At 50.6% G+C, this 25,811-nt stretch overlaps 1 protein-coding gene across 1 annotated transcript in view; it reads right to left on the reverse strand.

The window, feature by feature from the left end:
* Positions 1-25,811, reverse strand: part of REXO1 (RNA exonuclease 1 homolog) — a 27,810-nt gene that overhangs the window by 1,330 nt on the left and 669 nt on the right. Inside the window, exons 2-15 of the mRNA XM_026035157.1 lie at positions 23,880-23,986; positions 19,684-21,455; positions 17,107-17,208; positions 14,405-14,606; positions 13,615-13,778; positions 12,423-12,560; positions 11,602-11,725; positions 10,380-10,493; positions 9,075-9,212; positions 7,020-7,133; positions 6,286-6,359; positions 2,918-3,028; positions 2,284-2,399; positions 1,942-2,080 (exon numbers count right to left, since the gene is read on the reverse strand). Coding sequence (XP_025890942.1) covers positions 1,942-2,080; positions 2,284-2,399; positions 2,918-3,028; positions 6,286-6,359; positions 7,020-7,133; positions 9,075-9,212; positions 10,380-10,493; positions 11,602-11,725; positions 12,423-12,560; positions 13,615-13,778; positions 14,405-14,606; positions 17,107-17,208; positions 19,684-21,455; positions 23,880-23,986 — 3,415 coding nt within the window. The remainder of the gene's footprint in view (positions 1-1,941; positions 2,081-2,283; positions 2,400-2,917; positions 3,029-6,285; positions 6,360-7,019; positions 7,134-9,074; positions 9,213-10,379; positions 10,494-11,601; positions 11,726-12,422; positions 12,561-13,614; positions 13,779-14,404; positions 14,607-17,106; positions 17,209-19,683; positions 21,456-23,879; positions 23,987-25,811) is intronic.

The raw sequence follows: 25,811 nt of genomic DNA on the forward strand, positions 1-25,811 counted from the left end.
CGGCCCCGCAGCTCCCGCCGAGCGGCAGCCCGGGCAGCCCAGCGAGGCCGCCACGGCCGGGCCCGCCGAGCCCTCCCGCAGCTCCAGCCGCAGCGCAGACCAACCCGCCCGGGCCTGGGAGGGTGGCAGATTCCCGAGGGTGCCCACGCAGCGCCGGGGAGCAGGCGCCAGGGACCATGCTGAACCTGACGGTCGCTCTCAGCGGCTTCTCAGGATGGGGATTTCAGTGTAAGAACTAAAACTGGGCATGACCCAGCACACTGTTGCAGGAGGAGAGTTTTGCTTCTTCCAGGGAAAAGCCTGGGTGTCCCTGCTGGAGCAGGAGGCTGGACTAGATGAGCTGGAGAGGTCCCTTCCAACCTCAACTATCCCGCGATTCTGTGCAAAGGCCTGAGCTCCGTGGTGCCAAACAAGCTCCAAAATTCCTGGCAGACTCTGTCACCAATGGGAGTCAACAGGAAGCTTTTGAATCAGCAGCACAGGATGAAATGGGTCATGCAGAGCTCGCGCTTCCGGGCGCCAGGAATTCTCCGGGGGATGAATGGGAGGAGAGCCCCAGCAGGTGACACGTCCAGGCCCAGGTGACCGGGCCCAGGGCGGAGGCAGGAGCTYTGCGCCCCTCTAGGTGGGAAGGGTGATCGTGCTGGGGGTGCTGAACAAGCCACCACGTCACCTGCCCCGCACCAAGGGCTCCTGTGGGGTCACCCACCCCCAGGGCTCTCCCCCACCCCATGTTCCACAGGGTCCAGAGGGTGCTTTTTCCTTAACCTGAATTTCTAACTCTCGAGCTAAAGCGGGATTAATCCTCTGTTGGCCAAGAACGTGTGTGCAGCAGCATGAAGGCAAATCCACGCTGTGAGCTTAGGAGCACCTAAACGTGCACCCCTGAGCAAAGGCTGGCTCTGCGGGTCTCCACGCATCCCGACAACCGGGTCTCCTCATGGCCTCGACTCTTCATGGGCACCAGCTAAGGCTGCGTGACCATCGGCACCTCGGGCATTAACAGTTCCACAGCCGGACCCGCAAGCACCTCGGAACAGTTTAACACCCTGCCCTGCTCCTCCGAGTGCAAAACCACCAGCGTTAGACTGGCAGAGCAGAAGAGCTTTGTCCCGCTTCTAAGAGAGGTTCCCCGGACATCCCGATGGCGGAGGGGACCCCCGAGCCCACCACGCTCGGGCCCCGGCCTCCTGGCTGCGTGCACCTTCCCTGCGCCAAAGGGAACACCAAGGGCCACAGCAACAACTGCTGCCCAACAGACAAGGGCAACCAGCAAGGCCCTCGAGATCAGGCCTTACAACCAGTCCCTGCTCCTCATCCTTTGCAGACGCCCCTGGGGAGCTCTGTCCCTCCAACCACCAGCAGCCACCACGAGCACAAGGCCCACGCACGGCGCCCGCTGCCCCTGCTCTCCAGCTCTGCCTCACAAGCTCAGAGTCAAGACAGATCCTCCCTGCCCTCCTGGCTCTTCAGAGAATCCTTAAGGYTGGAAGCGACCTCTAGACATCATCTAGTCCAACCCCCTGCACACGCAGGGTCACCTAYAGCCTGTGGCACAGGCTGAGTCCAAGCGGGTTGGGAAGATCTCCARAGAAGGAGACTCCACAGCCTCTCTGGGCAGCCTGTGCCAGGGCTCTGGCACCCTCACTGTCAAAGAATTTTTCCTTAAGTTCCTGGGGAACTTTTGGTGCTTCAGTTTGKGGCCGTTTCCTCTAGTYMTATCAGTGGCCACCACTGAAAAGAGGCCGCCCCTCCTCSTCACTGCCTCCCKTSAGGTATCTACAGACACTGCTCAGGTCTCCCTCAGCCTTCTCTTCTTCAGGCTGAACAGGCCCAGGCTCTTGGAAATAAATTGTTTTCCGAGTTAAAAGATGGCAAATAACAGACACCAGGGCAAGAAAGAACCAGGGGAAAACGTCCATGCAAGCCACRTGAGTTTACCTTCAGTGCAAATAAGTCGCTTTCCAAGCTGTGCCCTATCAATATGGTGTCTGCGCTGAACATGTTCAGGAGGACGGCTTGGACGTCCCGCAGGGTGATGCTCGTGTTCTCCAGGTCCTCCTCGGTCACCCCTGAGAACCTGCAGTGCGAGAGCAGCAAGGTGGGGGTGGTCCTTCACCAAAGGAACATCTCCAGGGCTCTGCTCTTATCAGAGATGCCCCAAAAGCTCCAGTCGTTGGGAAGTGCTAGCAGTCCCTGCGGCTCAGTAAGGGCTCCCCAGCAGATCCCCCCAACTCCCTCACTCTGGGCAAAGACCTGAGACCCATGGAGAGCCGTCCTTACCTGGTGTTATAGTCCACCACCTTGGTGTCCGGCTTGACGAAAGTGTCATAGACCACCTTCAGGTCAGAGTTGATCACCGTCACTCTGGTGAGCTCCAGGCCTTGCTTAGTGTAACACTGTGAGTGACACAGCACACGTGAGGAGAAGAGCGTGTCCACCCAACGCAGCCCCAGCGCGGCGCCCACCACCGCGGTCCCTGGACTCCCACAGCACAGCGCCAACGGCCAACAGATTAATCCTGGCCACTTGGCTATCACTTTTCCAGGGTATGTGTGGTTCTCAAACAAAGCACGTGCTGGCAAAAAACTAGTTTGTGCGGTTTAAAGCTCTATATTTAGAGTGTACAACATCACCGGGACGCACGGACGCACACCCGGAGCTCAGGGCTGAGCAGCCCCACTCTGAGCACTGGTTCTCCATGCAAGCAGAGCAGCCCAGGCTGTTCCCCGGGGCCATGGGTAAGGAACAAGCTCCCCTTCAGGTCCTAACAATTTCTCCCTGCCCTCTGCAGGCTTCCTACCATCGGAGGGAGATGATAGGGAGACAGAACTTCCCCTCAGGCACCTCTATTGCAGCCTCAGCCTTCCTCTAAACCTTACTTGGCCTCTGCACTGCTTCTGTTATCAGGACTTACCATTTCACAGTCCAACGCGTAGATGCCAGGGTAGCCATCCGTTGTGGGCAACTTCTCAAAAGTCTTCACGAAGCCGTCCAGGCTCTCCTTCCGCCCATCGTGCACATGTTGCTGCAAGGGAAAAAGGCACATTGCTTGGCAGCAAGAACAAGAATCCACACGTTCCCATTTCAGCAAAATCTCCAAGACTTTTTTTTTTTTTTTAACCATTTCTAGAGCTTAATGAGCAATAAGGTTCACTCAGTAACGAGTCTGAGGGGTTCTTCATGTGGCAAAAATAGCCATAAGCGTCCCCAGTTTCAAAGACAGGTCAGTGCTAGTGGTTTTGTACTAGCAGCTCCGGCAGCAGCAACACGTCTTACACGCAGGGACGAGGTGACTGGGGACCTCAAACAACTTGCAACCTTCAGTGCAGAGCAGAGCTGCTCTGGAATGGCCCCTGCTGAGGTCTGCCATGGATTTACTCCAGCTTCTGGTCATGGTTTAAACTGGGGACATCCCGGGGTGGGATGCTAAACCCTGAGCTCTGTGCTCGAGCACAGTTAGCATCACGTGTAGCATAACCCAGAGACAGCAAGAGTCAGTGCAGTGCAACGAGGCACAGGGAAACATGAGCACGTGCAGACACTGCTCCATTCCAAAGCCAGGCTCGCAGAGAAACAGGAGCTACAGCCTTCGAGCACTGCAGGCAATAAATGGAGACTATTCCTCATCTCARTATCCCCTGCTAAAGCTCCAGGGTCAACATGATTCAGAAGTGAAAAGCTCCCTGAGCTGACAGGGCAGCCCGGGGAGCAGTTGGGAGAGCGGCTTAAGCCAATGCAAGACTGGATCCCATCCGGCATCGCTGCTGCTGCTTCCTCAGCCTGGAAACCTTGGCACGGGGAGGCTCAAACTGGGTCATTGCACTGATCCCATCACCCCTGACCGCACCAGTGAGGAAGTAGGAGCTCGCAATAGAGAGCAACAGATCTGCAGGCAGCCCTCTTGCCCATTAACAGGGTTTTAGGCGGAACTAAACCTGCTGCACCGCACCCAGGTTTCACCATCTCTTCCTCATTTCCCAATGTTTTAAACGCCTTCTATCCCCAAGTATTAATGTGGGTGCCCACAATCACTCCAGCCTCTGTGCACAGCCTCCTTGGTGATGCCTCCTACAAATCTCACCCTACAAGGGCCCATATGGCACTTGGCACCTTCTCAGGACTGGAAGGCTTGGAAAGACGAGGAACAGAAGCCCTTGTGAGCTGGAGCCTGAAGGTGGAAGGACAAGCGAGGCAGGGATGGGCACGTTTTCATGTGCAGGCTGTGAGTGCAGGTGCAGAGCACAGAGAGCTGCGTCACGTGCAGGTAACTGGGCAGCTGGGCAAACACGGGGTCCGATTTCTCCCTGCATCCCCAGCCAGCATTGCTCAACACAGCAGGCACCTGCCACGTTGGACAGTTTTGCCCCTAAGCGCCTGAATCGGATCGTTCTGCCAAACAAACAGAGCAAGTGCCCAAGCCAACAAACCCTAAATGTTCCTCTTCCCTTCAGCTCGGCCACTTCCCTCCCCCTGCAACACCATGTACCAGCCCGAAAGCTGATGCTCTGCAGCCCACCACGGCTCCCTGAGAGGGGGCAGGTGCTTCTGCCTTCGGGAGCAGTTCCCACCAGGAGCAGCAGCCCCCATAAGCTCCCGGGTAGCTGCAGGTCTGCACAGCTCTGCTCCGCCACCTCCTGCCACTCCTGCTAACTGCAGCGGAACCCAAAGCGCCCATCGGGCTCTGCTTGGACCAAGGGACACGCTCAGGAAGGCTCTTCCAACCAACCACTGAACCAGCCACATGAGAGCGTCATGATTATACACATTCGGTGCCTTCAATGTCCTCCTCCAAAGCTGAAAAACACCCCGCTCCTCCGCCAGCCCCAACTTCCCAATTCTCAAATTCTCATCCTGCCCGCATCGCATATTCCAGTCTTAATTCCACCTCGCTCGTTTGGGTGAGAAACCCAAAGAAAATCAGCATGGAGTGATGCAGAGCAGCACAACAGCAAGCAGGAGGCAGACGGGAAAGGATGCCCGAGCCCCGGAGCACTGGCAGCTTCATCAAGGCAGAGGCTATTACAGAGATTGTTTCTTAAAAGGCCGTGGAGTTTTATGGTCTACAACAGCCCTGCAAAAACATGCACAGAAGTCATGTTTTTACAGCCCCATCAATTTCTTCTGACTTCCCTGCTCCATGTTTTTTTTTTCCCAGAACACTGATTAAAAGGAGATTCTAGTTCCAAATGAAAAAGTAATAGAAATGTAGCAGCCTGAGCCCCATCCGTGCTTCACACTCAGCAAATCGGTTTGGCCGTCCTTCCTACTTGGCAAACTTCGAATTTGGCTCTTGGTAAAGAGAATTTTGCTCTTTGAACTGTGTGTGAATTCACATGCTGGCTCTAGCATCCGAGCAGGAYAAGGAGGACACATCTCCAGACCCTCCGGTCAGCCTTGCTGGCCCCATCCTGCCCCAGGACTTCCAGAGGGTGGGATGAGAAGGTACCACGGCCTCACTTTGGAGCCAAGTTCACCGGACAGGATTCCTAGATTCCCTCTGTTGGCTCTGCAGCAGGTTCCTCTCCCCTGCGTAGCAGCTGTTGGACATAAAAGGGCCACTGAAACAAGTGACTAGGTCCAAAGACCTGGGAGAAGCGAAAGACAGATCGTTCCCTTCAGTCAATGGTTTGAGACAGCATCAATGATGCCAGGCTAGGAATCCAATTCTCAGTTGCCTATAGGAAAAAAGAAAAACACCTGTGCAAAGGTATCAGCGTGGTCTGCTCGATCAGAGGGCCAGAACTTAATTTCTAAGCAAGGTTTTCGTGCTGTTTTCTAGTCCTGAGATCCTTTCCCCACACAGGAGAAGCAACATTTATGGATTGCAGCAGCCACCAAGGGCCCGCTAGAAACAGAAGAAAGGATTCGCTGCACAGCAGAAAGCTGCTTTAGCTCAGACACTGGGGAAAGGAAAAGATGGGGGAAAAAATGTGCTGCTACACTGGATTCAAATCCACAAGGCTGCTCTTTAAAAGTAAACCCCCCATTTCTCACTTTTTCTCCCAAAGCAGCCTGGCACCTGAGCTTTTGCTGAGCAGCTTGATACACAGGCAGTTGCTCAGAGCAAATGAAACCATCCAGCTCTGGACAGATGAGGCTCCCCCTTCTCGCCACACACTGGATTTTCCTCCCTTTGCAGAGCTGACTACATTTAAGATGTATTTGTTTTTCCCTCCAGGGGAGCCACCTCTTCACGATGTCAACAAGGATCACCCAGGCATCACCAACGCAACGGAGGACAAATGTCACTGCGAATGAAAAAGGTGTTGCTCAAGTACTTACTTTGGCCACCTGGCAGCCTGGTGAACCCACGGCTCCTGAGCAGCAGCTGTAATGAGTCTCCCATCCGCCGGGCACTGAAAGAGCAAGAGACCAGAGTCAAGAGAGGAGCCCTATCAACAAGAGACCCAAACGGCAGCCCATGAGCACGTGCTCATCCTGCAGGGGCCCAGCAGCAATCATGTGTCAAAGGGGACAAATAATTACGGATTCACACACTGCTGTCACGTTGAATGGTCTCCAGCTCAGCCAGGTAAAAGCTCCAGGAATTACCTACCAGGCACGGGGTGGATGAGCAGAGCAGTTTGACTGTCTACCCATAGCAGCAGTTTCAGATGCTTCACTGGGAAATGGATTCAACCAACTCCCTTGGGCAGCAGCCTAGCGCTCCCAAACCAGGCTCCCAACAAGACTTCTCTTTCGTTGGCCACAAAAATGGATGGGGCGCTTGTTTTACCTTCACTTGCTTTTAAATTGAAAGCCCAACAGCATCTTCTCTAGCCGCATGTTCATTTTAGGCACCACACTACCATCCTGCAGAACCTTTCCGCAGGGTTAAGTCATAAGGAGCTGGGCCACCCGGTGACAAAACTGGGAACTGTCACAACACGAGTTGGACGAGGCCCAAGAGCCACAAAAGGGTAAAAAAGAGGACAGGGAGCCTTGGTGTTTAGAGCCCAAATGACCTGGAAAGCAGTCGTCGTGTGACTGAGCGAGCCCCTTTGCAAGGCACCTACCCCTCTGCTTGCGGAGCCTTCCCCAGTGATGGACACACTCCTCCTTGCGAATGCAGCTCCCGGAGGCTGACACCATGTACTCCGTGCCACAGCGGCAGCAAATCCTGCACGAGGCTGTCAAAGAAAAGAGGAACAAGAGTCAGGTCCCTGGACACCCCTGTGCCTCTTAAACTTGGCCAAAACCACAATGAGCAAATCGGGCTCGCTCAGAACACTGGTGGCATTCGCAAGGAAAAGTTTTGCCTTTAGAAAGGACCCCAATGTTGTTTCAAATCCTGCAGAGATCCAGCAATCTGTTGGAAAAGAGTTTTTGTGCCCTAAGCCACTTTTCAGAAGCAAACCTGAGGCTCCCCGGTGCTTCTTTGGTGTGCAACAGCAGCTCCAGCACAGTTCACATGCCAATTCGCTGCAGTATTTCTCCTTTCACCGCAAGTGAATGTCGCACTTCAACACAGTTATTAAAAAAGTCAGGATAAATATGTAATTCTCTGGCCACAGAAAGCTAATGAGGCCTTGTTTCCAAGGGACTTAGGCCTTGGCTCTTCCCCGTGGTGTCTCAGCTCATCATGGGCACAGATATTCTGCAAGGATTCTCTACCCTCTAAAACGAGGAACACTTCGAGGCCAGAAGCTCCCTGCAAGAGCAGCTATGGACTTCTTCTCTTCCCTCTGGCAACTCTGCTCTTGTCAGTCATGTCTTTTAGTGCCAAAGTCCTGGAAATGGCACCGGGAAGTCCGTCCTGTCTGCGCCACTTCCTCCTGCTCATGGGGAACCCACCTTCTTTGGCTAAATGTCCCACCATGGATCTTTGCCAGGTGCTTGAGCGTGAAGATGAGGTGATTTATTCCYCTTGCTCGTGGCCAGTGCTTGGAGCCACAAGCTCTAGTCTTTAAATATGGACCAAGCACGGACCATATACTTTAAATATACTTTAAATATGGACTTTGTACAGCCTCCTAAAGGCTGCACGCCCACAAGCAAGCACCAAGCAGCTGCTCTCCAGGGCTCTAAAAAATACAGTACTCGACAGCGTTAGTGCAAGACAGCTTTTGTTCAGGCTGCTTCAGCAGCCGCAGCACAGATGCAGACACAAGGTGTTAACACGGATGAGCACTTAACACACTTCAGCGAGCTCTCTCCACAGAGATGCTCCGAGGAGCCTCGCAAGGCACCTCAAAATACATCCTTTGCTCCTTTTAAGTATGTGTTTTATCCCTGCTGCGGCACGGCCTGCTCTCATCAGCGTGTAGGAAGTGTAGATCCTGTTGGAGGACGTGAGGGGAAAAAAAGAGGAAAAAAGAAGAGGGTGGGGGCAGACAGGTAAAGGTACCATTTGGTGCAGGAAAATCCTTTGGGATTATTTCATCTAACATGAAAAAAGAGAAGGAAAAAGCACCTTTTGGAAACTGTTTGGTCCAGCGCCATCCAGTGCCCACACCAAAAACTGCACAATCCCAAACCAGCCCTGCACAACACACAGGAGTCAGGCCCGATTTCTTCCATATCACACCAGAACAGAAGCCCTAAAAAACCTGCTCCCCTCAGAGGAGCATCACTGGACATGGAAGAGGAGCCCCTCGATCTTCCCTGCACCAGGAGYATCCAGTGTCCAGGCTGGCGCAAGAAACTCGAGAGCGACGGAGGGAGAAGCCCTAAAATCTGCCCAGAGCAGGTCCATAACAGAGCCCTCAAAGCAGGCGGGCAAAGACAACCTGTCTGAAGAGGTGTCACCTAAACCCTACTTGCATAAACCCTACTTGGTATCACAGACCTGCAGATCACAGACCATAAACCGACTGTCAAAACTACAYTCCCATGACATGCACGGTGGAGGAACTTGCCCTCCAGAGGCAGGTGCCTTGTGCAGCCAAACTCCCCTGGCCTGCACAGAAACCAGTTACACCCCAGGGAGGCCCATCAGGACAGGAGCAAGTGACTCCAGGCTGAGACCAGGAATGTTTCTATGGGAAAAGAGGGCTGACAAGCAGGATGGGGGCGGCCAGCTGCAGCGCATCTAGCAAACCTGGAGCAGCGAAGAACCCGGCAGAACTTACAGTCCAGGGTTTTCTTCTCCTCCGCGGTGAAGAGGACGGCGCGGCCAGGCTTCTCCGGGTGAGGCATCGGGTACCCGTTCTCCTTCAGCTGCTCCTCAGTCATGAGATACTCCTTGAGGCGCCGGTACAAGGCGGCCCCTGCAGACACCAAAGGCAGRGCTGAAGCCACAAGGCAGAAGCAGGGAGCGATTCCCCCAGCACGTTCTGCTTTATGAAGCCTTCTGGAGGAACCACCACCGCCCTGAGCTTGCTTTCCCTGCCTCTGTTCAGTATTGACAAGGGAGGTGGCTGCTGGGGCAACGTTTTTCGTATCTGGTCACTGGTGTAGCAGCTTTTAAAGCCTTCAACCAGCAGCATTTAGTACGTCTAGAAAAGCCAGCTGAGATGGAATTCCTCCAAAGGATCCATCTTCAGGCCTTTCTTTAACAAATATGAGACATTTCCTACTTTTCAACGCTTTAGCTGCTCAATTGTAGCAGCCCAAAGAACAGCTCTCTGAGGCCACCCGCAGCTAGCCAAAAATCTCATTACCAGGTGCCTTTTCTTGCTGTTGATTTCAGGCAGTTCATTTCCTTCCACAGCATAATTATAATTTCCTACACCCTGTTCAATATCCCCGCTCCAGCCCTTACGTTAAGCCCCTCCAATATTGCTGTGTACCCTTTGATGTTGCTTAGCTGAGCTCCACGGGCTCTTTTAAGCCTTCTTCACGTCAATTCTCTCTGCTCTGCAGCAGCCCTGTCTCTTCTGATCTCCCCTACAATTTGCCTGCATCTCTCAGCAACCCAAACACTCCTAACCGATTCGAGCCGACGTGGATAGCGCTTGTGGCACAATCCTTTGGCTACGATATGACCTTGCTGTGACATTCCTAAGAGGGAAATGGAACCTCGCAGAATGGATGGAGAGAGCAGTAAGTTTGCCTTTAATCTCACGGGCGCAATGCAAAGTACCCCTCTAGGGCAGGAAAGCTAAAGCAAAATCCATGCAAAAGAAAAGAGTCCAAAAAGTCAGCAAGGTCCAAAACACAAGAGGTGGTTCTGATGTAGCTGATGCTACATCAAAGCTACACAGACTACTTCAAGGATCTCTCAGCCCAAAGTGGGGAGAAAAAGGCACTAATCAGAGCAGCATATCATCCTATTGAGCAAGTCTGCAGCACCGCACTGCGGTTAAGCGAGAACTCGTAAAACTGGCCCAAAAACTGATACACTTGGTGTATCAGTGAGATGCTGCTCTCCCTGCTCAGGGTTACATGTACAGCTGTAGCTTGCACCTTGTAGCATCACAGGAGCAGGGTCTTACCTGTTAAATCCTCTGCTCTCAGGCTTCCCGAGCGGTTCAGAGTGAAGCTCGTCTTGGCTGCAAGCTTCCCTCCCAGCACAGCTTCATGGGACACCACCTTCTTGTTACTCGTCTCTGCAACGGGAAGAAGGGGGATGCAAAACAGGACAGAGATCAGGGGCAATCCTGAAAGAGTGGGAGACATCCGACCTCAAGTTTGGGGTGTTGAGCAGGGGCAAAAGGAGGGCTACGTTGATCCTCCCGAATTCTTGGTACCTGTCACACAGTGGTGGCTTGTTCCTAGTGTATTTATTCCTGTGTTATGGAGGGGTTACTCTTTGCACTGTCAACCTAGAGCACGTTTTCTAAGAGCAGACAGGGAYGTTTTCACAGGTCCCTAGGACAGTGCCATTGCTCTGCCCGCTCGCTCCGCGTGCCGAGCAACCCTCCTGAGAATGCAAAGGGAGGGCTGAGCACTGAGCAACTCGACTCAGTCACGAGCAAAGTGAAATRAGGGGCTGCGGGGACGCATGGTGAGATCCCCCCGCGCCGTGGGCGGCCGCACCACTCCGTCCCTGCGGACCAGGCTCCTACAACGGATCTTTCAACTTCCTTTCCAAAGGCTTCGGAGCCCGGGAATACGCTCCACACATCAGATAATGGCAGGCAGGTGCTTTTTACTAATCATTAACTGGCAGCCCTCTCCTACAGGCCGGCCTCCCAAGTTCAGCCGCTCTGACTAATGGCCATGAAGGTAATGAAGACAGAGGGGAGAAAAGGGAAGAGACCAGGAGAGGGAAAAAAAAAAAATCACAAGAACAGCACAAATTGATTGTTTAATGTACCCTCTCGAGAGCCAATAATGAAATGTCTTAACCCTCTTCGTTTCTCTCTTGAAGCTTAATGTGTGTAACAGATTTCTGCGGTGATGGACGAGTCTATCACTTTGAAGGCATCATGTGAAAGTTACTCCATTAGCGGGGCTTTTCATTTTAAAGAACTTGTGCTAAAAAAAAATCCATGTGGCATTATCTCCATTTAGGTTCAGACAGCCAACAAAGCATTGCAGGACTTGCCTCTTGAAGGCCCATTAAAGCTTGCCAGGCTATAAAAAGCTAACTGGAGTTGTTTAGCTTTCAGCATAATGCTTCTGAGAAATGGCTCAGTCTTTTCAACAAGTTTCTCTCCGCGGCTCCTAATCCAAGCAGGGCTCCAATTATTAAGCCACAGATGTGGTACGTACTGTTCGTGCTGGACGGGGAGTTGGGCACGAGGCTCCTGAGTTTCTTCAGGGTGTTCACCGCCACGTTCAGGTAGATGTTTCGGCTCGTGCTACGTTCATAAGCCACCTTCTCTTCGGACAGAGCCTGCAAGCAACGCAATCCATTAGTGCATCCTCTCCTTGCATTAGTGCTTTGGGGAATAAGCAGGGATATGGCACAAAGACATGCTGGGTTTGGGGCCTGCTTAGGCAAGTCAGAGAGAGGAAAAAAAGAATATATTAAACTAAGGGCATAAAGAAGCATTTTTACATGAAACTTTTCCCTAACAGATTAAAAAAAGGAACTCTGGAGCCCCCTGTGAAGGGCTGCTCTCCCTGCTCCACTGGCAGCACGAGGCAAAAGTCTGAGCTGGACAAGAAAAGGAAGTTTTCCTGAGAGAAATGAGGGCAAACAGCCACTCCCTGGGCAGGAACATTCCCCAGGGACTGCCAAAGAGGGAAGCACAAAAGAAATCCCCCAGAATCTGCTTTGCCGATACAACCTGCCACGGCCAAAACGGCCAACTCTGCTTTTAGAAACCCTGCTGTACTATCCCCTACTGCCAGAAGGCTCCTTAGAAGCCCAAAAACAAGTTTTACTGATTACATCCAACTCACATATTTATATTTATTTTATAGTAAACATCCCGACCAGATTTATTTAATGCCTATCTCCTCTATGGAAATACATTCAAACAGCTGAGTTYTCTGCTTGCACCACACATTCAAAATGTTTCAGCCCTCACAGAGGATATTATTCTTTACTCCACACTTTATTCCCGAGAGAGCACGGATGTACCAACCTTGTCAAATGCTTCCTGCGAGGAGGAGCAGAACTTGAGGCACTCGTCAATGAAGAGATTGAGATACCTCTGACGGATGTTTGTCGGGACTTTAGCACCAAATTCTGTGGGGATAACCGGCCTCTGTAAAGTGGTGCTCTGGGGGAGACAGGAAGAGATTATTTGGGATTATTACTTGGAGAAGTATGTCGCTTCGAGACCGTCACACATCCTGGTATGTTATTAATAGTGGCATGACTTCCCTTCTAAAAATTCTTTGCTAAGCTAAACAAAGTGCATCATCTCCAGCCTCAAAAACACACCTCAAACTTTTGTGCCACCTTCAGTATTCTAATTACTTCCAAAACATCCAAGTTTTATTATRCAACTCACGGCTAATTAGTGCCAGCAGCGTTAGTCACAACACCACATTTACAAACACTCCAGCCCCGATAAAGAAAGGGTGAAGATGAGCAAGGTGCCAATCACCACACAGTTAATCCACGACAGGAACCCAGGGGAAACCAGGACCYTTTTTGGTGGGATTCCTGTAACTCCACTGCCTTGCTTGCCTTTTTTTATGCCAGTCATGATGCTCCTGAAAGGATTTTTACCCTTACATTGATAGACAGATTCTTTTAAGCAATTATTGATGTGGAAGAACTGCACGTTGGGCTGAGTTACGAGCTACTACTGCAGTCCTCCATTTAGCACCGATTTATCTCCCACAATTTGCCCCGCCGCTCAAAGGGAAAGGAGATTTCTTTGCTGAGGAACTAGCTGTAAAAGACCCCAAAATGAGGGCAGCCATTCCAAAGAAAAGGGTTTTCTCCCCCCAGATATCAACTGCAGCATAAAGTTAAAGTGAGCACATTTTAACTCGGTGGATTTAATGGGGAGGACATTAATCCTGCCATTCCATTCAAGCAGGAGAAACAGCTACAAAGTGGGCCAGACAGCACAGACAAACACTCAAAATAAAAATGGGAGATCAATATTCAGCCAGATAAGAGCTGCATTTAAATATTTCTACCTTTTTAAGCTCCTACCCCTCATTTTTTTTTATGCAGCGCTATCTAGGAAAAACCACAGGACGAGAGAAACCCACTTGATCAATGTAATCAAACCTTGGGAGCAGGGACGCGGTTGAACAAACCACCCTCCCTGGGGAACGAGCAGAAAGGGGCTCGTGCAGGSATGGGTTTTCCTTTACCTGCAAGGAGGGGACATGCGCTATCCTTTTGGGCACGATGGTGCTCGTGGTCTTGGAGGCCATCCCAGCTAAGGTGCAGGCCTTCAGAGACAAGGCGGGTGCTTCAGAGTCCCTGGGAGGGGTGACATTCTTGGCAGGAACAGTCTTCTTAGCACCCCCGGGACCTGCAAGGAACAGGAASCCACTGAAGCAGAAATGCTCTCCCAGGGCTGATCCTAATGTGAAAGCCCCATGCTGCAAGCTGGGGTTTTGGACTGGGAGCTCCTCAGCTGTCCCGAGGGACAGGAAGCGGGTGACTTGACGCTCCTGCAGGACATGAAGGACCCCCCTGCTAGGAAACGGGGGCGGTTTTTCTTTGTTGCAGTTCTTTTGGGTTTGGGTGATAATTCTTGCTACCCTAGCTGCCCATCCTGCCAGCTCTGATGGGGATAAATTGGTGCCTCCCCTCTGCCCCTGACACCTCCTCAAAGACCTGAATGGAAGAGCAAACGAGCAGTCAACGGTCTTCCAAAGGAAGAAAGAGGGAAGGAAGGGAGCGAGCCAAGGGAAGCTGCCTGAGACCCACCCTCCTAAACTCCCAAAGAGAACAGGGTTGTACTTGTAGTCTGTTCCTTCTCAGAAACTGATGGGATTTCCCAGGCCTGGGGGAAGGAGCTGGGCTTCCAACCCCCAGCTACAACATCCCTGGATAGTTTTGCATCCRAACTCAAGCAAAATTCAAGACAAGTCAGAGCCTTTCTAATAGAGACAGGGGACGGTGCAGTGGGTAGGAGCGACGTGGGCGCCTTACTCTGCTTGGCGGCGGCGGCGAGGGCTGCGTTGGGCACGTGAGCAATCCTCTTCTTTTCTCCTGGCAAAGAAAGAGAGGCCTTTTGAACGGCCACAGCCAGCTGTGCCGCCTGCTGCTGAGCCAGCTGGATCCTCTGGTAACAGACCTCCTGCGCCGTGGGCGGACGGTACGGCCGGACTACGGGCTTGCCGGGGAGCTCGGCCTGCACAGACACAAAGCGTTCGAGAGGCACCGCGGCCGCCCGCTCGGGCCCGCGCCTGCCATTCCCCGGGAAAAGGCCCCTTCCCTTTGCTCCGGTAGGGACCGCAGGCTTGGCGAGAGCTGATCCCAACTGTCTTCCGGGATAAAGTGCTCGGAGGGGCTGCCCCCAAAGCAGCAATGTTAAATGTTCATCCCTCGACATGCCAGGATCTTCCCAAATCGAGGGGCTACCCCCAAAGCAGCAATGTTAAATGTTCATCCCTCGACATGCCGGGATCYTCCCAAATCGAGGGGCTGCCCCCAAAGCAGCGGTGTTGAACATTCACCCCCCGACACAYTGGGATCTTCCCAAGTCGAGGGCTGCGTTTGAGTCGCGATGGTTGATGGCTCGGGGTCACCATGGACACAGGAGCCACCCCCGGGCTCCACCAAGACCTTGGGCTCCTCCAGCACCTTGGAGRGATCTGCCCCCTAATTCCGCTGCGTACATCTCTGGTTTATAAGGCAATGAAATAAAGGAAGGATCTGTTCCCCCTTCACCCAGGCTACGCGATGCRGAGTTGAACAGATGGCCTCTGCTCTCTCTTCGTCAATGTCTTTCTCATCCTGAAGAGCCTGGGCAATCTACCCTCGTGTTAAAGCWGCTGCCCACCTCTCAGCAGCCTCGTTTCCCTGCTCTCTGGCTTTTATATCTATTTAAAGGTCTCCAATGCAGGTATTTATGGGATTAAAGCACAGCCATGATAGAAACTGAGCTCTGAATTTTAACCAGGCTCTGCCCCTTCCTCCCTGCAGGAGCTTTCACTGCTTCAGCCGTAACCAGCACAACAAGCTACAAACGCAGCCTCTTTGATGGCCAAATTCAGGTTACAGGAATGGTGCCAGAAACGACGTCAGCAAACACAGAAGTTTTCTAAGAGCAGAAGCATAAAAGCAGAGCTGTAGCAGCACGGGCTCCCCAGCACACACCACTTAACGTCCTTTGAGACCTCAGCAACAGCCCTTTCTTCCTGAAACGCCTTCACCTTCGTTGCACAACTCGCCCGGCCCCTTTGCAACACGTTCGAGGCTGCAAATCGGGGCTAAGCTGCCGCCTCCTGCATTCCTGCTCTCTGACGCCGACACCTCCTGGAAGCCCAGCCAGCGCAGCCAACCCTTCCACGCTAATTACAGGCTTCCAAGTGGGGCAGGACGTTCATTTGGTGCCTCACCTTCCAGCCAGCCCCCTATTCCTCCSTAAAAACTGAGCTAAAACGCAGCTCCCTTCCCTTCTAGTTGTCCAGGTCCTGAGTTACAAAACACAGGGAAGAGGGAGCAAATACCCAGCTTGGAGGTACGTGGCAAAGCACGAGCCTCGGCTCTGCTTGCAGAAGCAGCAGCTCTGGCCTTCCAACACCTCTGGAACTGACTCCAGAGGCGGCGGCAGAGCTGAGGCGGGATTGCCCGGGAGTGGGATTGCCCGGGAGCGGCACGGGCAGCGCTGCTGTTTGCCCCTGCAACCACTGCACTGGGGCTCACGTCTTTAGAAAGCATTTGGGGGGTKGTTGTCACACTGAGAAAACGTATGTAAAGATTTGCACGTGTCTGAAAGGCACCTACGTGCAATAAATATTTGAGCTAATGAATTTCCAAGCCATTTGCTGCAGTCTCTTATCGCTTCGCTTTGCAAGAAAGGGTCCTTATCGGAACACACAAACTGGCTGAAGTGATGCAGTTAAATAAAACGCCACGATTGACCTCGAGGCTTCAAATTATTAAAAGCAAAGAGACCTTTTCTAGATAGAGAGAAAAAGAAGAACAAATCATTTGGGCGACCCAGCTCAAATCAGCGTTTAAGGCTCCACAGTTACCCTGCTGGAGCCTAAACCCAACTAATCTGTGCTCAGCACCTGGTAGGAAACACGTCAGTGAAAACCTGCATTAAAAGCTCAGGGGGAAACAAGAGGAAAAATAAAATGAACAGAACGTCTTCAAGGCCTTTTTTTTATGATTCTCTTTGTGAAAAGAGGTTTCATAAGCGTGGAAAGGAAAGCATCAAACAGGAGACTGCTGGTAGAGCAGATGTAAACATGATAGAGGATGTAAAATTCTGACAAAATTACTACATCAAGCTTGTAGTTTCACAACAACAAAAAACAAACCCATCAGAGAGACTCTACCTTGTATACAGATAAAAGTTATTTAAGAGACATAATGAAGTTATACTGCAGAAAAATGAGCACCCCAAGCTGTTCTAGGGACTTTCAAGGTACAGAATCCATTTCCTCTTCCACAATTTCTCCCTGCTTTTAGGAAGGTTTATTACAGTTTTGTTGCCAATTGTAATGGATGTTTTTTAAGAAAGCAGAAGGAGGAAAGAAATGGGGCATAAAAGGATTTCAACACAAGAAGTTCCCACTTTACGGCTGAGCCTGGGACAGCACCACTTCCCAGGGCTGTAAAAGGAAAGAAAATGCTRAGTTTAGACAAACCAAAATTTTGCTCCTGAGAGCTGCACTTACATTTCCTTGCTTGACAAGATGAGAGATCCTTCTTTTCTGGCCGGGAAATAGAGTAGTCAAAGTATCTTCTGTCTTGTCTTCACTTCCTTCCTCCCTGGATAGCTGGAAAACAAACAAACCAGGTTCCAAAACTGAATAGCCTTGAGGATCCTTTTTCCAGGAGGAGGTTGAAGAGTCTCCCTTGGAGATAACAACAAGTCAACAAGTCCTTGCAGGTGAGGACAAGCCTTGATCAGCTGCTAAATGACTGCAACAAAACTTGTTTGGAGCCCCAAACTCACCACTGAATAGCAGCAATGTTGTTCCCACCCAAGCAGCTTTTTGGTGAGCTATAAGCTAAGCAGTTTGGGCATGATTCATTATGGGCTATTGCCCCAACTACCAGGAAAAACTCGAATGCCCTTCCCCTGCCAACCACCTCCACACAYACACACATCCCTCACCCTGGTGCCACTCTTAAGAGGCCTTCTGGTTCGGGTTGGAACCTGGGGGTCTCATTGCTGTCTCCTGCTTAACAAGATTTCAGACCCTGCAATCCCTCCCGGCACCAAGCCCTACTCCACATTTAGCAAAACACTTCCCTGCAGTTTCACCCAGCCAAACCTGCAGGAAGGCTGTGCTGACAAAGGCCCAGGCRATGGGGTTGGCCAGGAGGCCAGCAGGAGGCAAGAGCATCCCTGCAGCTCCAGCCACTTCTGAGTTATCGGCACAGACTTGCTGCCAGAGGGGCGAAAAGAGCTTTGAAATATTGAATTTTTTCAATTCCTTGAATTCTTCAGTCACACCAGACAACCTCTACATGTTCCTTTTCCCAAGCTCTACCTGCTCTCCTGTCAATCCAGCTTTGAGTTTTCCACCACAGCCACCAGCAAAGCCGCGAATGGGGGCAAGACGGAGCATCTTGAAGAAGCTGGAGCCAGAGCCGGGCTTTGGGCTGAGCTCAGGCTCTGCTTAGGGAGCGTGTTTGCCAGCACAGTCATCCCCGCGCGCGTGTCCAACGAGCACCTCGCCCTGTGACTCACCAGCTCTCGAGGAACTTGATGAGTCGGTTAATTCAATCACATTCCTCAGGTACTCTCCGAACTGCCCTTCCAGGTGAGGTCCCGCGGGGTCCCTACCTTTCCTCCAGACTAGCACATTGGACCAGACCGCATGAACTGCAGCTATACAGTTAATCCATAAGGAAAAATAAATGCAGGGAGTGACTCCATCCTCCAGAAAAGCAGAGGGCATGGAGGTAACTACATACAGGTATCCACCTCTCAAAGGATTTCTCCAGCACGGTGCCTGTTCTGCCTTTTCCYAGAATGGGGAAATGACATTTTCAAGCAGGAAGACCAGGCAATGCACGAGCAGAGGCTGCGGGAACCGCATGCGGCTGCGGACAGCYGGAGAACCCTGCACGTGCCAGCAAAAACCAAGCAGTGCTTGACAGCCCAGAAGAAAACCAATGCACCAGTGACTGCTTCGCAGAGTTCCTCCTAGCAAGCAGTTTCAGCTCACTCTAAGATTAAACACCTTAACTCGTTGGCAAGACAGACCCTTCAGAGGAGCCCYGTGTCGTTACAGCAACGTTAGCAGCCCGACGGTTCAAACCTGCAGATCCAGCGGCTCTTTGGCAAGGTGGGCTCTGCTCCCCCGGCCGCACATCCCGGCTACTCCACGGACAGATYGCGGCCACCAGAAGGGTTTTGTCCACAGCCACTGCAAACCTCACAAACCCTCAACATTTCTGATGTTGCTTTTAGAGAGAATGAAATCCACTGAGTGATCCCACCAKAAGAAATTGGTTCTCACCTGTTCACAGTGCCCTCATCCTGCCTCTCTTCCACAGTGATAATCCCCAAGGGATTTTAGTTCTGGGTGAAGGGGTCTAACCTGGACCTGGATGGAGGTCCTGGTGGGACCCCCTGCTCTGTGAGGGGCAGCAGGGCTGTTACTGCAGCAAATAGGAGAGGCTGCTCATCCAGAGAGCAGTTCAGAGCAGCAAAAGTCAACTCCCACCTGCCCTTAAGGTTGTTTTTCTCCATCAATACAAGGAGCCTCCTGAAGGAAACATCCCCTCTGTTTATAATTCATCTCTACCATTAGTGGTGCTCAGCACATGATCCTGCTACCAAACTTCCTAACCTAGGCTGCAACAAGGAGGCGCYGCCTTCTGTAACCCAGAAGAACCAGAAAGACCCACAAAATAACCTCTGCAGCAATCCAGGCAATCATGGTTCTTAAACCAGATGGAGACAGAAGTAACTGATAATCCTGAAAGGCCAAGGCACCCACACCCAAGAGCACCTTGCAACTGGTGGCAGGAGATGACAGTTTATTGCAACTTCTGAGTCCACCAAGTAGAAAACAGAAATAACTGACTTCTCTACCCCGTTGCCAGGCTATTCCTGCCAATCCAGCAAGCACCTCCAGGTACTAACGCACTGGTGACATGGGTGGAATTCCTCCAAGACACCAAGTCTTCCTCTGKGGACTTCTCTCAATTAGTTGAAATAAGCAACACCACTAAACTAGACCAGGATCCTTTCAGCACTTAACTCTGAGACACACAACAAGCAGAGCAAACACTACCTGCTTCTTCAGCCTTCCCTTGTCTTCAGTTTTCACATCAGTGGATTCATTAAAAATCCTGAGACACTCTTCCATTGGATCCGACTCAAAGTCCAAGTCCTTCTCAAGCATGGAATAGTCAATGTCATCAGACGTGGAGGAAGAGGAGGACGACTTGGACAACCTGGAGCGCTTCACACTCGTTGCTTCTTCATTTTCACTCTGAGAGTCCGAACAACAGTCGTCACCATCCGAGTCTGAGCTCACGTCAAGCAGCGTGGACGGCAAAGGTCGGCCTTTGTCATCATCATCCCCACTCTCGTCCCCAAAGAGGTCAACGTGACTCAAACTCCGCTGTTTCCGATCCTTCTTTGGATCCCCTTTTTCTTTAGAACGGGCCTTGTCCTTCTTTCGTTCCGGTGCTGCAGCTTTGGTCCCTGTGTCTTTGTTTTTCCGACCAGAGGTTTCTTTGCCATTTTTCAAGTCCGCTGTTTTCACTCTGGAGTCCTTCTTGCTGCTCCCCAGCTTCTCTGTGCTAGAGCCTTTGACGACGCTCTCGTTCTTGCTCTTCCCCRAGCTGCTGCTGGGGGACTTGGATTTTTCTTTCTTTAGCCCATCCACTTTTTCTGATTTTTGCTTTTCATTTTTTTTTAAATTCCCATCAGTTTTGACTTTGCTACTTTTCTCTTTACAGTTTTTCTCCTCATTTTTTATTTTTACCTTTTCTTCTTTTTTGCCCACTTTGTCTTTTTCTGTATTTTTACTTTTCTCTTTCTTACCAGCCTCATTGAGGCTGGACGTTTTACTAAGATCYGATTTCTTCTTTTTTGTTTTGTCTTTCGAGTCTTTGTTTTTATCTTCGATATCCTGGCCATTCTTGCTAGAACCCAATTTTGCTGCCTTTCCACTCTTTTCCAACACATTTTTGGCCAGATTTTTCTGCGAGCTTGGAAAGTCTTCCATGTCAAATTGCACCGTCATTTCTCGGGAAGCCGAGTCGTCCGCTTTGGTGCTCCGCTCTTTGTTGGACACCCCATCGTTTGATTCACTTTCAGAACCAGCTTTTGATTGTGAACTAACAGAAGTCGGCTTATATTCCGCATCGGCCTCGTCTTCAGAGGAGGAGAACCTGGCGCACACGTCGTAGTCATCAAGATCCTCGCAGAGCTTCTTTGGCGAAGGAGAGTAGCAACCCTCGTAACTCAGCACCCTACTCCTCTTGGAGCCCTTGGGCTCCTTTGCGGTGCCTTTGCCCAAGAGCCTGGCTGAGTAATTCGAGAGCGGGTCGTATTCCAAGTCTGTGGAGGGTTTGGAGTCATCRATCACGTATTTCGTGTTAGTGACCGTGCAACTGTATTTTTTAGTCTGTGCCACAGCCTTGGGGACGTATTCCAACGCGCTACCCTTCGATCGGGAAGTATCCAAAGTGTATTTACTTGACTGGCTGGCAGCAGCTAGAGGAGTAGGGTTGTAGTCTGCGCTATTTAAGTTGTAGCTACCTGGATTATACTCTAAGGAGATAAAAGAATCAGATTCTGTCACAGCAGCTGCCACGGGGCTTTGGGAAATAAGTGAAGAGGCCTCTGAAGCGGCGAATTCCTTTGTCGTTTCCAAGAGCTCCTCGTACTTCTTCTGCTCTCTCTCTACTTCGTTTTTGACGGCCTCAATGGCCTTGTTGACCAATTCCAGCTCCAGAATGCCAGGCGTCATGTCCGGAATGTCGGCCAGGGCACCATTCTCCACCTGTAGCGACGGCCTCGGAAGGTCGGGATTATAGGGATCATAGCCGCGATCTGTAAAGGAGAAGGAAAATAAATTTATAAGCAGCAATTTGGGGGAGATTTTCTTTGGAGTATTTTTTTTTTAAGGTCTATAAAATTTATAAATTTACAAATATATAAAATTTACAATTTTATAAACTATTCTCCGATCTTAAAAGACTAAAGACCTATTGACAAAGTCCTTAGATTACTCAGGGCGAAGCTCTAGAGATGAAATATTCTTTGTGCCATCAAAGGACAATGACTGCACGAGCAGAGCCCCGTCTATTCCCACCGCCTTCGGAGCAACTCCCACCGTCTGCTCCCGCATCCCACCCCTCTGCTCCCCCTGGCTGCTGCCTCCTCTGGTTTTGTYTCTGGCCTCCAGCCTTTGCCACCACAGCACGGAGGTTATTAAGCCTGACTAACCCTATAAAGCCAGACTAACCCTCCGTGCCTCGTGGCTGATGCTGTAGCCCCTCACCAGGCAGGTGAGCTCATCGGCGGGACCAGGGCACATCTGTCTATAGCAATTAGGTGATCCCCACGGCACTAACGAGGGGTATTCGGCACTAACGAGGGGTATTCGTGGGATATTAATGGAAGCTCTCGCAGGAATTCCCAACTAGCACCTGACTCGGGAATGAACTATGTGTGGTTTATCCGGGCAGGTTTCTAAATGAGTAAGAGCTCTCCGTTGCAGCAGGTCTCCTGAAAGGACAACAGCAATACAGGAAACACCCGCAAGGTGACGGGCTGCAGGAGGCAGCTATCGCCTTCAAACACAACCTGGGCATCCAGAATTTCGCACGGATCTCATTAGAAGGGTGGCAAGTCCTGCTCTTTGCTCAGGGATAAATAGGAAGTGATTAATAAAAAGCTCTGAGAATGCCCAGTCTGGACCCAAACCCATCTCAGACAGAGACCAGTGAAACAAGACAAATGGTGTCACCTCCATAGACCAAAGCAAGATTGTTTTGCAGGCTTCAAGATACAGGAAACGTAAAGCACAAGCTGAGCACTGACTTCAGGGGCCTAGCAAGGAAATGGGCCCTGGAAAATGGCTCTACATTTGCAGATGAGAATAACAATCCCAAGAGAACTGCATCTATACTGTACCAATAAAGCTGCCAGCTTAAAAAACCAAAAAGTTTGTAGCTATTACTGCTCTGACGCAAAAAGAATAAAGTGCCTAGAGCAGAATTTCCAGGCAAGTGGTGTGATAGTCTTCCAATCATTTAAAATAAAAAATAACCTGCAGATTTTCTCCATGAAAGATGCCTAAGTGGCTCCACTCTCCTCATCAGGCCTGTTCTCTTTGGCCATGACGCATTGGCAGATAACGCAGTGCAAATACAAGTTGGAGATTCCACACAAAGAAATCCATATATATATATATATGTATGTATATATATATACACACACACACACAAGTGTGTAAATATACATTTTATATCTACCCCCAGATCACCCAAGTCACAGAACTTAAATAAGCTGCTTGAAACGAGGCCACCTATTTAGTCGCCTAATTAAACCCGAGCTGGTCGCACACGAACAAGGCTTGAAACAACCTGGATTCAAAGGAGCCTCCATCAACTTCTTGCATTTATTGCTCTCCTTTTTAAGCATTAACACAAAAACCTGCACTGTAAAGAACGACCACTTCATAGCAAAGTGAATTATGTTGTTTCTGCTATAGAAAGTGTCTACAGTATTTCTGCAGGAGCAAAATGAGTGATTTAATTCCTTCCAATGGATGTAAAACTGAGATTCCAGTCCCTCCTTTGAGGATCACTGGATAATGAGATTTGAGAGGACAACTCCTTATAGAACTGGCAACAGGACTGTTGGCATTTTAAAGAGGGTCCCCACTGCAATTTTAATAAATTTAAATTGTGTGCAGTAGGAATTGCATGTTAGAAATGTAAAATGTTCCTCCCAAGAGGCAAAAAGGTGAAGTTAAACATGAAGTTAAACACTATAAAAATTACGTTCCTAGGAATTCACGTAGGGCCACAAGAACAATATTAAGCTACAACTGTTTTGGCAGCTACCAGTGCTGTCCAAAACGAACCCCACTCAGAGCCGCTTCAGCAAAAAGGACAGGGAAGCGAAAAACAGGCTTCTCCAGAAAACCCGGGCTGATTTTCGTTTTCCTGGTCAGTTATGTGCGTTGGGGAAAATGAGGCCTCAGCTCCAAGGTGGAGCTGCTTTATTAAAGGCTTCCCCAAGCGAGAGGCTCCGCGCTGCACACCGGTCCGTCCAGTTTTGGCTGCAATAGCCAGCGAACACGGGCCGACCTCCAACGAAAACGGGGAGGCCTTTGCTGCAAAGTCACTTGTGAGCATTAAAACTCATTTTACAGTGAATCGTTCTATTAAAAATACATTTTTTTTTCCAAGTAGCCTAACAGAGCACATCGTTGAGAAGCTTTTATGAACATCGGCCTCTCCAAACCTGCAGATTTGGGAAGAGTCGTCAGGTTTTTGCCCGCAGGCAGGGCAAGGGGGGCAACCGTCTTGCTTGTAGGTACCGTGAGAGCTGCTGAGCCCCAGCAGCTGCTGCTAAGGAAAAGGGAGACAAAAATTAGAAGTAGGCAAATGGGTGACAATTCCAGGCTCAAAACACCAAGGTTTGCCGGCCAAACGGYAGAAAAGCCAGCAAAAAATGCTGAAAAATGGCAAAAATGACCAGGGTTCTCCACATTCACCTGTTTTCCCGAGTCAATGGAGTGCATTGAGYAGGAGGGCAAAAGGGGGAAAGCAGAAGCTCTCAGGAGAGCTCTGGAAAAAAATAAGTAGTTTTTTTCATGTGGTCGGAACGGCTCTGTTAGCTTAACAGCTTGCCCGTGTTTGCAGTGTCAGTACTTAGCAAACGGACTATTTTAAGCTTCTCATTTAATATTTCACAGAAGAGATAGTGGTTTCTCAAGGACAAAATGTTTCAAAAAGAGACAYGAAGGAAAAAAAGGCTGCAAGATGAATGTTGCTGTTTGTCAATATTCAACAGCGCAGAAGAAATGGCAGCTTCGGGCTCAGCTCTCACTAGCAGGACCCAAGGCAGATTTCTATAATATCCAACCGCTTAAAAATAATCCTGAGACTTAAATACATGGTATTTCGACTAATTATCCAGTGTAAATGAGTTAGGGGGGCATGCAAGAGGAGCCAAGAGAAACGTTTCTTCCACTTGTGGCATAAGCCTGATGATTTTGTGCTCCTTTCTAAATATTAATATTTTTTTTAATTTTAATAATTAAGATATAGGTAATCTTGTGCTAAAGAACAGAAGGGCAGGTTGGGGGGAGTGACATTTCAGCGGCTCTAAGGGGAGCCGAGCTCCCCCGTGCACTTTATTCCGTGCAGTTTTCACTCTTTTAAGGGTGTCAGATGCATCAGAGCGCAGCAGGAGCCGGTGCAGCCGTTTCCTTAGTGGAAAAAGAAAGAAGGAAGCAAAGAAAAGAACAGAAAGTCTGATATTGGTCAGGGTGAGCTTCGCAGCGCGGGATGTTGACACCTGCGGCGACRAAGCTGCTCCGACCCTGGCCACGGTTTGGCCAGATGCTGCCGGCCGGCGCCGCAGCTCCTGCCGGGAACGAGCCTCGTTTYGGTGGAAACTGCTCGGGAAAAGCCCGGAAAGCAGCTCAAAACTYAGCTTTTCCGGGAGGAGCAATGCACGGCCTCCACTTCCACTCAGAAGGAACGCAAGGATGTGAGAACTAAAGCGAGCTGCAGAAGGGCCATCTGMACCTCTCCGCTGCAGAGGGGCGAGCGGCGGAATCGGCGGCAAATCCAACCTTTCCCAAAGGAGGGGAACAAAGTGCCCTGCAGGATTTCTTCCGTAATCTAGGAAAGAATGTGGAGATCAAACAGCCGGCATATTGAGCAAGAGAGGAAGGRAAGGCTGGTGCCCAAAATACCCCACTAGTGTCTGGGCTGAGAGCCCTTCGTGGCAYCCGAGCTGGAAACCACCTTGACACGGAAAAACCCCGGACACATGGAGGTGGATAGTGAGCGCGGAGCGTCCTTGGAGCTCTCCCATTCCCCCTCCCATTTGAGCTTTCCAGATGTTCCTCAGTCAACCAGGAAAGCTGAAATTATGGCTGGAAAAACTGACGATCACAATGAGACCTCTTGGAAAACGGTGCATTTCCACATCGCTTGTACAAACACGAGGTGAAAATAAGGATCTATTTCAAAACTCACCAAGTATTTTCAAGACAACAGAATAAAAAATAAATTCTTAGCAGTATTCTGCTGCCGCCCTTTCTTCCCATCTAATTCTGATTGGAAATTTTACTTTTTCCCGCATGGCCGCAGGGTGTAATTCTAGTCGCGAGGCCCCGCCGCTCTGCAGCCTCTGCCTGGCTGCTCAAGATAACTTATCCCC

Source organism: Nothoprocta perdicaria, unplaced genomic scaffold (genome assembly GCF_003342845.1).
Source record: "Nothoprocta perdicaria isolate Ctin4 unplaced genomic scaffold, notPer1 scaffold_157, whole genome shotgun sequence".
NCBI classification, from domain to species: domain Eukaryota; kingdom Metazoa; phylum Chordata; class Aves; order Tinamiformes; family Tinamidae; genus Nothoprocta; species Nothoprocta perdicaria.